This window comes from Diaphorina citri, unplaced genomic scaffold, assembly GCF_000475195.1.
Source record: "Diaphorina citri unplaced genomic scaffold, Diaci psyllid genome assembly version 1.1 scaffold51, whole genome shotgun sequence".
NCBI classification, from domain to species: domain Eukaryota; kingdom Metazoa; phylum Arthropoda; class Insecta; order Hemiptera; family Psyllidae; genus Diaphorina; species Diaphorina citri.
In genome coordinates this window covers 350,745-362,240 of record NW_007377488.1, presented here as the reverse complement: position 1 = coordinate 362,240, position 11,496 = coordinate 350,745, and the positions used below count along the sequence as shown (strand labels likewise).

The following is an 11,496-nucleotide window of genomic DNA, read 5'->3' as shown; positions in this document are numbered from 1 at the left end:
AACAAGCACAAAATGAGGCTGTTCACCAAAAAAAGGGTATTGGATTTTTTTAAAAAAAAAAAAAAAAAAAAAAAAAATCAAAGACTACAAAACATCTTTTCATAGGTACTGAAATTGGCAAGTAAAAACACAGTTCATTCAGATCATTATTGTATTCATCATTCTAAATGTAAGAGAGATTCCCAAACAATAAATGATTTCATCATGATAAACTGTAAAAGTTCAGAGAAAATTGAGATAGTTTAAACTGATTCATACTAAACTTACAAGGAATCAAAATTCAAGTGATAAAAGCACAGCTCATTCAGATCATTATTGTATTCATCATTCTCAAGGTAAGAGAGATTCCCAAACAATAAAATGATTTCATCATGATAAACTGTTCAGAAAATTGTAATCAATTGTAATAGTTCAAAATAATTCATACAAAACTTACAAGGTGTCAAAATACATTAAATTTGTTTCAAGTTTCAAGAAAGCACAGTTCATTCAGATCATTATTGTATTCATCATTCTCAATGTAAGAGAGATTCCCAAACAATAAATGATTTCATCATTATAAACTGTACGGATAGGTAAATATATCAATTCTCGTCATGTTAACCAAAGATCAGTATTTCTGTCTCTTCTGATCTGTCTGAGAGACATACTACAGATTACTACAGGCATGCTATGTCAAAGACAGCAAGTCTACACGTAGTAATTCATTTAAGGTCTTAGTGATGGGACTTAAGATAGAAACACACTATCACGTTACGTGAGAGTGATAGTAGTGTGTTTCTACCTTTAATGTCCGTGTCATTAGAAGCGTAGTCGCCTGAAAAACCAAACCTATGAAAATGATAGATGGTCTATTTGTAAGTCTTGCATTTTCATAGGTTTGATTTTTCAGACGACTACACTCCCAATGTGGAACGGGCCTAATACTTTAAAATCAAGAGAAAATGAGAGACAAAGGGCAACAAGTCTTAAATGATATTGATTACAGCAAACCCTATCTAGAGAGGAAACTTGAGAGGAAAAAAGATTATGAACAGCTCGAGTTATAAAAGAGATAAAATGAGCTTCTGTGTGAGGAATACTGTCATCAGGCCTGTTGAGCTTTTTGTACCATCACATTGTGAATATGGACAAATAGATTTAGTCATCATTTAACAGTTCATTCCTAATTTGCCAAAAATAGAACTACCTACTTATTGCAAACATATTATGTACTACAACTATACAAGTACGTACATCAAGAATCAAATGCTTTAATTGACCATCCTTTATTAAGAGGTATCATAGATACCTACACCCCAGTGTTTAAATAAATAAACTCATATCCAGTTTAAACTAGTAGAGACGTGTGTGTAAAAAAAGGGTCTAGATTGAATGGCAATGAATCAGAGTGTACAAACATCTTGCTAACTTGCTATTTCAAACGAGGTAGACAAATGTCACAATGAGGCTGATCACAACATAAAGAGTATGGGTTTTTTTAAGGCTACAAAATATCTTTTTCATACCTACTGAAATGGGCAAGTAAACACACAGTTCATTCAGATCATTATTGTATTCATCATTCTAAATGTAAGAGAGATTCCCAAACAATAAATGATTTCATCACGATAAACTGTAAAAGTTCAGAGAAAATTGAGATAGTTTAAACTGATTCATACTAAACTTACAACAAGGTATCAAAATTCAAGTGATAAAAGCACAGCTCATTCAGATCATTATTGTATTCATCATTCTCAAGGTAAGAGAGATTCCCAAACAATAAAATGATTTCATCATGATAAACTGTACAGAAAATTGTAATCAATATTGTAATAGTCAAAATGATTCATACAAAACTTACAAGGTGTCAAAATATATTTGTTTCAACTTTCAAGAAAGCACAGTTCATTCAGAACTTTGGATTGGACTTACCTTTGTACCTTTGTTCTTCACTGATTTGTTTGGAAATGTGTTGGACTTGGAGGAGCAGTTTGACACGCTCAATGGGGGCGACGGCGGTTTTGGACACGGCGGCAGACACACCGCCGGCGATGAAATCCTTGGCGAAAGCCACGGGATCGGCTAATGCTGGGGCCATGGGCATTGGAGCCTCCTGTTTCTGCACGGTTTTACTCATGTTTAGGAATTTAGATGGTACAAATTAAGAACACAAGTTCACACAAAAACACAATTTCGTACAAAAACGCGGAGTCCTAACTCGTAGCGATGCACGGGACTGAAAGGCAGAGGAGTGTGTGGCCCAGACAATCGATAGCACAATGATCACCCCACTGCTTTCAAATGGACGAATAGCGACGTGCCGTGCTCGGATAACCCAGTTTTGACTGTACAATATGCGGGAAGTGGGGGGTAGCTTCATTTCCCCTCATTACAGTGTTGTCGTGTTGTGCCGATCACCGCTACCAAAGGTTGTTTCACACGATGCTTTTTTGAGAACCGATCGTCAAATTCACATTTTTTACTTTCTATTACCATCTTGATGGGGAGCTTTTATAGGGATTTATGGGTATGTCATATTTTTCCTCTTGGCTTTATTATTTTCGGACTATTCCAAATGGTCGTGTATTGTAGATTCCATGTTTCGTTCTTACATTCGGAAAAAAAAGGTGCTCGTATGTTTTCTCGATTCAAAAATCGTGTAAACGCCGCTCCCAATATCACACCCGTTGTCACATCTGGCAACAGGGCATAGAAAACTCACTTCCCCTCATTCCGTTCCTATAATCGACATTGACCCAAAAGTTCGAATGTGAAAAAAAAAAAAAAAAAAAATGTGTGTCGAAAAATAGCGACAATGCAAATCGATAAATAGAAATAAAACTCTATCGCGAACACCTATGGCATGAGAAAGGCCGAATACGTGAAATTTTCTCGCAGCTATGTGACCTAAACCCATGATAGGTATAATTTCCCTATATACATGCATTACTCGCAATGATTCATCATTACTTCTCAAAGGCCATTAAAAAAATAATAGGTAATTAAAAAAAAAAAGTAGGTAAAAAAAAAATAATCGATCCATCCCTACTTAAGTCCGACAGAAGCAAAACGAGAATTAGCATCAGACTACTATTCCCTGTCTCTTACCACTTGCTCCACATCGCCAGTTGAGAGATAAGGTGAAAATAGACAATATAAACTATTGAATTTATGAATTGTTAAAAATTCCCTTTTTCCCTTCTAGAAAAATTCCCACTTCTTAATCAGTCTCTCCCACCACTTTTGAGTCACGCTATGATAACAATGCAGGTACAGTACATGCTTACCTTATACAAATATACACTGCACAACTCTGCCTACATTGAAGTTATCTCAAAGGAGAACCAAATAAGGAAATGTAGTGAAAGTAGTAAATTCATTCCATAATTAGGTAAATTGAACAATGAAATACAATATTCTACCCATATACCCACAAGGATTAGGTCCTAAATAAAAGCATTTGAGCGTTTTATTAACATAAATTAGTTAGTTAGGTAGGTAATACATCTTATGTTACCATGTATTTTTCTTAGGAAAAAAATCCTAGTGTTAGGTAATGTTTGAGTTCTGACTTCTTTGATACTTATTACCCACTTGGGATTTTTTCCCCCTTTTTTTGAATTAATTATAATAATAGGTAATTTTGATTGCTCATGTAATTTGATACAAATATTACTATTATTAATTTTGGCCCTTGTTTAAAATTTATCAACATTGACCCTCAAACCAATGTACCAATTTGTAAACTTTATTAGTTAGTTTTATGTCTTGTTGATTTGAAGCCTGTGTGGAACAATCTGTCATCAGGCCTGTTGAGCTTTTTGTACCATCACATTGTGAATATGGACAAATAGATATTGGTCATCATTTAACAGTTTGCTATGATTAAGTATGTCATTTATATTTGCTACCACACTGCTTTCAGCTGCTCTAGTTCAGAGTGTCTAGCAACAATTTCACCCGTAATGACTCATACTGTTTCATAAGATGCACCTAAGTAGTAAATGATTAAATGCTCAGTATAAAAGGTGTACAACATATATCTTCATCAGCCATATGTACCTACACTTTGTACACTTATTAATTTGTTATAAAGAGTGATAAAAATAAAAGGCATGCAAATGTACAATGGGTCATTTCACTGGTAATCAGGCAAAATGTTCATATAAGCCGTGTAACTTTAACTTCTAATCTGTTTGGCCTTATCTGTGTGTTTGCCTGCCTGTAATGCTATTAATAAAATCAAATGCTCTCATGGCAGGTTTTACTCATTGGAGATTCCACTTATAAGAGAAAAATTACTAATTAAATAATGAATCATTTATTATTACTTCCAAGTTGAGGTTGGTAAATGGGGTTTAGAATAATTTGTAAACTCTTGTTATTCCTGATAACCTAGATTTGAAGCTCAAGTTTTTTTTCCCCCAAACATAGACTAGACATAGACTGAGGGAGGGAGAGATGGAGGGAGGGAGGGAGGGAGAGAGAGAGGGAGGAAGAGAGAGAGAAAGAGAGAGAGGGAGGGAGAGATGGAGGGAGGGAGGGAGAGAGGGAGGGAGAGAGAGAAAGAGAGAGAGAGAAAGAGAGAGAGGGAGAGAGAAAGAGAGAGAGATGGAGGGAGGGAGAGAAAGAGAGAGAGAGGGAGGGAGAGAAAGAGAGAGAGAGGGAGGGAGAGGGAGAGAGGGAGGAAGAGAGAGATGGAGCTATTAAGCTGTGTCCACACATAGTCGACGTCGATAGGGATTGAAATCGTACACTACCTTTTCCCTGATCGATCGACGGTGTCGACTATGTGTGGACACAGCTTTACACACCCTCCCCTCAATTGTAACCATGAGGCACCCCAAAATACAAGCATAGAAAAAAAAACTTCCACTCTGTCAACTCTGCCACCGAAAATCGGACGCCTAGAGGTCGCGTTGAAGTCTAGTGTGAAACCAATATGTGGTGATCTACAAGGGAGGGAGGGAGAGAGAGAGAGAGGGAGAGAGAGAGAGAGGATAGAAGGGAGAGAAGAGAAACAAAAAGAGAGGGAGAGAGAGAGATGGAGCTATTAAGCTGTGTCCACACATAGTCGACGTCAATAGCGATTGAAATCGTACACTACCTTTTCCCTGATCGATCGACGGTGTCGACTATGTGTGGACACAGCTTTACACACCCTCTCCCTAATTGTAATCATGAGGCACCCCAAAATACAAGCATAGAAAAAAAAAAACTTCCACTCTGTCAACTCTGCCACCGAAAATCGAAAAAAAAAAATAAAATAAAAAATAAAAAAAAATAAAACCGAAGCTCTTCTAATGCTGTGATATCCACATTATGAAGAGACCAAGCCTTTTCCTCCACAAATAATATGAATTTACATTTAGGGACTGTTTAGTCCTCTTCCATTTCCTCTCAACTCTCATCTGGTTTCTTCAAGTATTTCATAATGCCTCCCGTCTCCTGATTACTAGCATCACCCGCAGTGCTATCTTTCTTTGCTTTCTTCTTAAGAGGTGCCTGACCAGCGCTATTATCACTGATGAGGAATGGCTGGTGTAGTACGTTGTACAGACGCGAGGCTTTGGACGGCCCTGTGGGGATAGTAATAAAAAACGAAACGTAATCGTTATGAGAAAAATCAAAGAGAAAAATAGGGACGGAGAAAGAGGGGGAGAGGGAGGGAGGGGGGGAGGGAGAGAGAGGGAGGGAGGGAGAGAGAGAGGGAGGGAGAGAGAAAGAGAGAGAGAGGGAGAGAAAGAGAGGGAGAGAAAGAGATAGAGGAAGAGTGAGGGAGAGGGAGAGAGGGAGGGAGAGTGAGGGAGAGGGAGAAAGAGAAAGAGAGAGAGGGAGGGAGGGAGAGATGGAGGGAGGGAGGGAGGGAGAGAGAGAGGGAGGGAGAGAGAGAGAGAGAGAGAGAGGGAGGGAGAGAGGGAGGGAGATAGATCACTGAAGTTGAGCAACGTTGCGTGTGGTTTGTATCCGGATGGGTGACCATCTGGGCAATAACGTGAATTTTCCCGGCCTCACTCAGGCTGGGCGAAGATAATATGAGGAGGCGGGTAGCTTGTCGCCGCACAGAGGGTAAACCCCCCAAAAAACTTTAGAAGTTTTACTTTATCAGTGTAAACTGATGTTAAGTCCGTATCAACCAAAATTCCATGTCTGTGAGATATACATGGTACTTATCTCACGGTGTTGGAAGGATATTTATTTTCATTTTTTATCATGCAAACCTTAGAATGCGGATCCACATCTTGTTTCTCCATAATGAGGTCGGGAGGTTTGTTCTCAAACACTTTATATGTTTCGATCATTTCTCCTGCCTCCTCTGGACTCCATGCTAACATTAGGGTTAAATCACATAGGAGACACACTCGGGTTAAGTACTTGAGTGCATGGTGAGGGTCTTTGCTGTCCACCTGGAATTGGAAAATATTTATTGAGATTTGGAGTCACTTTACAAGAACTCTAAGGCTTAATAGTTAATTTACTTGTAGCTTGTAACTACAACACCATACAACCATACATATATTTCACCATATGCTATACCTACCTAACTCTAGTTTAAAGAGAAATTCTTGCAAACTAATGTTGATAAGAAAGCTGTATGCTTGAAATCACAGAGTAGACCATTTCACCTGGCAATTTTTCCAGATCTGTCTGTGTCTCTCTCTCTCTCTCTCTCTCTCCCTCCCTCTCTCTCTCTCTCTCTCTCTCTCACTTTCTCTCTTTCTCTCTCTCTCTGTCTCTACTCTCTCCCTTTCCTCCCTCTCTCTCTCTCTCTCACCTATTCTATGCATCAGAGTTCAAAGACAAACTTTAAACATATTTTCTCACCATGACTAAAAGAACTCGAAGTTCATACAGCTTTCCCAAGGCTTTGATTCTGTCTGCAATATAGTCTGGTTTTAAAGCATGATATTTGATAGACAAGAAGAGGGCACATGTAGTTCTGCCCATAACATAGTCGGGAATAATACTATCATCATACTCCCAAGGAACTTTGCCAATATGTTTCAAGAGAGGGTTTCCTTTCTGAAAAATAAGAAAATGTTGAATATTCAGTGCAAATTGTCAGTTTGTAAAGAGAATTGCATTATAGACTAGACATAGACTGCATTAGTTACCACTGGGTCTACAATCTCTTGCTTAAGTTTGTTGACCTCTTAGTAGGCTAATCTTTAACACATTAAGGACGGCAGCCATTATTCATGAATTACCCCCCAGCCGGCTGAGATTTATATGGGAGACTCCCGTCACCTTCTAGAGATGCACACTGTCCCCTAGGAAACTGAGTCTATCTAAGTCTATATAGAAAACTGAGTGTGCATCGTGAGAGACTCACAGAAATCTCACTGAACAGAGATATTTATTTGCATTCACCACAGCCTTATACTTCACAATACCACATGTTTTGGCAGAGCCTGCTCTTTAAACGTAGATAGAAAATTACATTGTAGCATGCACTGTGAGAGACTCACAGTGATTGAAAAAATGGGTGTCACCCTCTAGCAATGCACACCGTCCCCAGGGAAGTGTTGCTGTGCATCTCTATGTGTTAAGCATGATCAGAGGTTAAAAGCACTTTTACAATACTGTATGTACTTAGTAAGTAGGTAGTAAAAAAAAAAAAAACTGCCTTACATGACTATTTGGTACCTAGTTACCCATCTCATTATAATGGAAAATTCAACAGAATGATCAAAACATGACCCTCTGACCTAACAAAATCTAGAATACCGAGAGAACAGCAATGTTAATTCAACCTCATTAGATAAAGAACACTGTCTATGAGGAAACACCCTTTTTTATCAGTGTTTAGGTAGACCAATCAACTAAGCTTAATTTCCAAGAGCCTTTAATAGAAATAACAGAAGTATAGGAGGGTTTTTAAAAAAACCATTTGATTATTTTTGTCAGTAGGTAATTCATGTTTACCTAAATAAAAAAATCATTCCAAAGTCCCATTTTAAGGAAAATACATGATGAATAATTTAACTACAACAAATCGAATGCTTCTCTAATATTATTTTGTCCTTAACCTTCCATGTCCTCTATCAAGTAGAAAACACGTCATCGCGATGGAGTAGGGCGAAATTTTATTTTTTGCACTGCTGATTATATGCCATCAAAAAATACTTTATGCGTCTGAATCAATTTTTTCGGCAATAAGTGAAAAAAATCTCAATAATTTTGTACTCAGGTTTGTTCAGAATATTGTCTGAATAATTGTAAATACGTCGGAAAAATAAAATGGGAAAACCCCAAAACGTGGTGTGACCTCATTAGAAAAACATGGCCTAAAACACTTTCTAGATTCGTTTTATTCGGCGAGCTAATTTCGAGAGATTCACAAAATGTGAAGGATCAATAAGTTATCTAATGGATTTATTTGTAAGACAAATGGAAATAATGTAATTTCATGAGAAAGACATTCCAACAGGACAAGGACAAAATTTTGATGAATGGTTTTAGCAAGACACGGCGAAATGGCCGCCATTTTGATATTCTACTTCGTAGTTAAGTGAAAAAAAAACAGGGGGCTTGAAAATTCAATTTAATGTTTTTTTTTTTTTTTTTTTTTTTTTTTTTTTTTTTTTTTTTTTTAGGATTCAATAGGTATTTAAAATTCATGTGAGGCTTGTAAACCATAACACTCTTCCTTTCAGGGATTGACCAGTACCCTGCTCCAGCATTGTATGGAATAGTCTATAGAGGGGAATTTTCCTTCACATCCTTACCTGTCTTGGATTGACAAGTATGGCATTTGATGATTTTGATGCACCTGCTCTACTTGGCTGGACTGATTCAGATGTGGCACTGTTCTGAGCAGCAGGTACTGGATCTGCAAACAAATTTAAATTGAAATAAAAGTCTTCTTTGTCTTTTAATGTGTTCAGACAGGAACAGCATATTTTGTTGGTTTCTCAATTAGCCCTAGGGTGACTGCTATTGGACTAACACTTGGTTTTGGCACTCAACCTTTGCTATTTATTTAGAAAGAGAAATTTCAGGCTGGTATCTTTCCTTTCTAAATTCCCCCAGAAAAAGGAAACTGTAGGTATACATATTTTATACCTTTTATTCTAATCAGTACTTACCTTTAGATGTTGATGCTCTTTCTCCTTCCATAGCTATAACTTATTCCTTCACAAAGGTCTTTACTTGTACATTGCCTTCACAAAGGAACTCAAAATATGGTACTACATAGATGTGTCCTTCCAAATCCCTATACAGAAGGTCCCAGAACTCCCAGGTTCTGAAGTTTTTTAAGTTTGGTCCACAGTTGTTTTTGACAGTTTAATCCTTGAACATCTTCTTAGTTTCAATAGAATATAACCTAGAACTTTCATAAAAAGACATAAAAAAATTCAGAAGATACCCGGCACGAAGGTACACCCAACCGGTAGGTAACCGGTAAAATAAAACTTGCAAGTCTTGCAACTTGCCCATTTTGTGCTTTTGTTTACCACTTTAAATAATTTGAAATTTCCCGCGGAACCGAAAAATTGATTCTTTACGGACCGTATTTTAGAATCACTTTCAGGCAATAGGCCGGGGCTTACCACTTTGTTTCGGATTTCAATCGGCCTCCTCGTCAGAATTTCGAAATTTCGGTTGAGCTAGACCAGATAATCTGACCCCTCAAGGAGAGTAGCCCTTGATTCTCATCTTCAAAATAAAAGCCTGAAATTATCACAAAAGATCATTGTTTTCTAATTTTTTTGCGTAACCGATAAAACCGTAAAGTGTAAAAGGGCCTTTTTTTGCAGTCTGTAATTTAGAATGTCTGAAAAATGACGTCATTCTTTGTTTTTGTGACATGCGCAGTAAACAAAACTGATTAGGCTGGTGTTGAAATTTTTTCGTTCGATTGAACAGAAAAATTATATGTGACCTTCTCACGTAGAAATAATGATTCAATGTTTTTCTAGCGTCGATATTTTAATAGAAAATCCAAGTTACCTACTATTGATACCTATTTTGTAATCGCGTCAATATAATTATTTTGTGCTTATGAAAAGGTTGAAGTAAATAGAACATCGGACTTGGGACATTGCTGTCAATAGTGTACAATCTAGTCAAGTTTGTTACCTATTAATCTGAATTACCTATCCTTTGACAATGGCTTCCAGAGATCCGAATGTAGACAGTAAGGTTGTTGCATCAGTCTTATTCACAGAACGGATTGTAGTCAGAGCAGACACCAGCTGGAAAGCAAAAAACAAACAGTTAAGTCGTGTTCTCCTTTCGAAACCCGATATTCGAAAACTATTTTCCTCTTTTGAAGGAAAATAAGGAGTTTAACCACAAGGTGGCATGATACCTAGCGTCAACTATCGAAGATCAAGGGTTCAGTTTCCAAAAGGAAATGTTTCCGCTTCCGTAGGGAAAATACACGTTTAATGAGTATAGTGTAGGTATACTGAAAAGTCTGGTAAACACGATGCGATGGTAAACACGATGCGATTTTTTTTTTTTTTTTTTACGATTGAATCGTACGATATTTGATCATAGGAAAAATCGTGAGGCGTGTACCGGTTTCCAATAGATCACTGAAGTTGAGCAACGTTGCGTGTGGTTTGTATCCGGATGGGTGATCATCTGGGCAATAACGTGAATTTTCCCGGCCTCACTCAGGCTGGGCGAAGATAATATTATGAGGAGGCGAGTAGCTTGTCGCCAAACAGAGGGTAAACCCCCCAAAAAACTTTAGCAGTTTTACTTCATCAGTGTAAACTGATGTTAAATCCGTATCAATCAAAATTCCATGTCTGTGAGATAGACGTGGTACTTATCTCACGGTGTTGGAAGGATATTTATTTTCATTTTTTATCATGCAAACCTTGCGTAGGAAAAATCGTGAGGCGTGTACCGGTTTCCAATAGATCACTGAAGTTGAGCAACGTTGCGTGTGGTTTGTATCCGGATGGGTGACCATCTGGGCAATAACGTGAATTTTCCCGGCCTCACTCAGGCTGGGCGAAGATAATATGAGGAGGCGGGTAGCTTGTCGCCGCACAGAGGGTAAACCCCCCAAAAAACTTTAGAAGTTTTACTTTATCAGTGTAAACTGATGTTAAGTCCGTATCAACCAAAATTCCATGTCTGTGAGATATACATGGTACTTATCTCACGGTGTTGGAAGGATATTTATTTTCATTTTTTATCATGCAAACCTTAGAATGCGGATCCACATCTTGTTTCTCCATAATGAGGTCGGGAGGTTTGTTCTCAAACACTTTATATGTTTCGATCATTTCTCCTGCCTCCTCTGGACTCCATGCTAACATTAGGGTTAAATCACATAGGAGACACACTCGGGTTAAGTACTTGAGTGCATGGTGAGGGTCTTTGCTGTCCACCTGGAATTGGAAAATATTTATTGAGATTTGGAGTCACTTTACAAGAACTCTAAGGCTTAATTTACTTGTAGCTTGTAACTACAACACCATACAACCATACATATATTTCACCATATGGTATACGGTATACCTACCTAACTCTAGTTTAAAGAGAAATTCT

The 11,496-nt window shown here is 37.7% G+C and overlaps 2 protein-coding genes across 2 annotated transcripts; both read right to left on the bottom strand.

Moving 5' to 3' along the window:
- Nucleotides 1-5,286: 5,286 nt before the first annotated feature.
- On the bottom strand, nucleotides 5,287-9,414 carry LOC103516161 (DNA excision repair protein ERCC-1). The gene is made up of 6 exons (XM_026828463.1): nucleotides 9,072-9,414; nucleotides 8,712-8,815; nucleotides 6,808-7,005; nucleotides 6,162-6,389; nucleotides 6,009-6,033; nucleotides 5,287-5,561 (listed from the first exon to the last, which is right to left on the bottom strand). Exons 1-6 carry the CDS (start codon nucleotides 9,100-9,102, stop codon nucleotides 5,383-5,385), a joined length of 765 nt encoding a protein of 254 aa, XP_026684264.1. The 5' UTR covers nucleotides 9,103-9,414; the 3' UTR covers nucleotides 5,287-5,382.
- A 668-nt stretch (nucleotides 9,415-10,082) lies between these two features.
- On the bottom strand, nucleotides 10,083-11,434 carry LOC113470200 (DNA excision repair protein ERCC-1-like). Its single transcript, XM_026828460.1, has 3 exons — nucleotides 11,402-11,434; nucleotides 11,151-11,336; nucleotides 10,083-10,181 (listed from the first exon to the last, which is right to left on the bottom strand). The coding sequence occupies exons 1-3, from the start codon at nucleotides 11,432-11,434 to the stop codon at nucleotides 10,083-10,085; spliced, it is 318 nt and encodes a 105-aa protein (XP_026684261.1).
- Between the last annotated feature and the right edge of the window lie 62 nt (nucleotides 11,435-11,496).

Excerpts from the sequence above, each read along its gene's own strand:
- LOC113470200 (XM_026828460.1), bottom strand. The coding sequence starts at position 11,434 with ATGGTTGTATGGTGTTGTAGTTACAAGCTACAA. Across the intron at positions 11,337-11,401 it reads GTTGTAGTTACAAGCTACAA|GTGGACAGCAAAGACCCTCA; the intron begins GTAAATTAAGCC and ends TTCCAATTCCAG. Across the intron at positions 10,182-11,150 it reads ATGTGGATCCGCATTCTAAG|CTGGTGTCTGCTCTGACTAC; the intron begins GTTTGCATGATA and ends TTTGCTTTCCAG.
- LOC103516161 (XM_026828463.1), bottom strand. The coding sequence starts at position 9,102 with ATGGAAGGAGAAAGAGCATCAACATCTAAAG. Across the intron at positions 6,390-6,807 it reads TTCGAGTTCTTTTAGTCATG|GTGGACAGCAAAGACCCTCA; the intron begins GTGAGAAAATAT and ends TTCCAATTCCAG. Across the intron at positions 6,034-6,161 it reads ATAAATATCCTTCCAACACC|CTACCCGCCTCCTCATATTA; the intron begins GTGAGATAAGTA and ends TGCGGCGACAAG.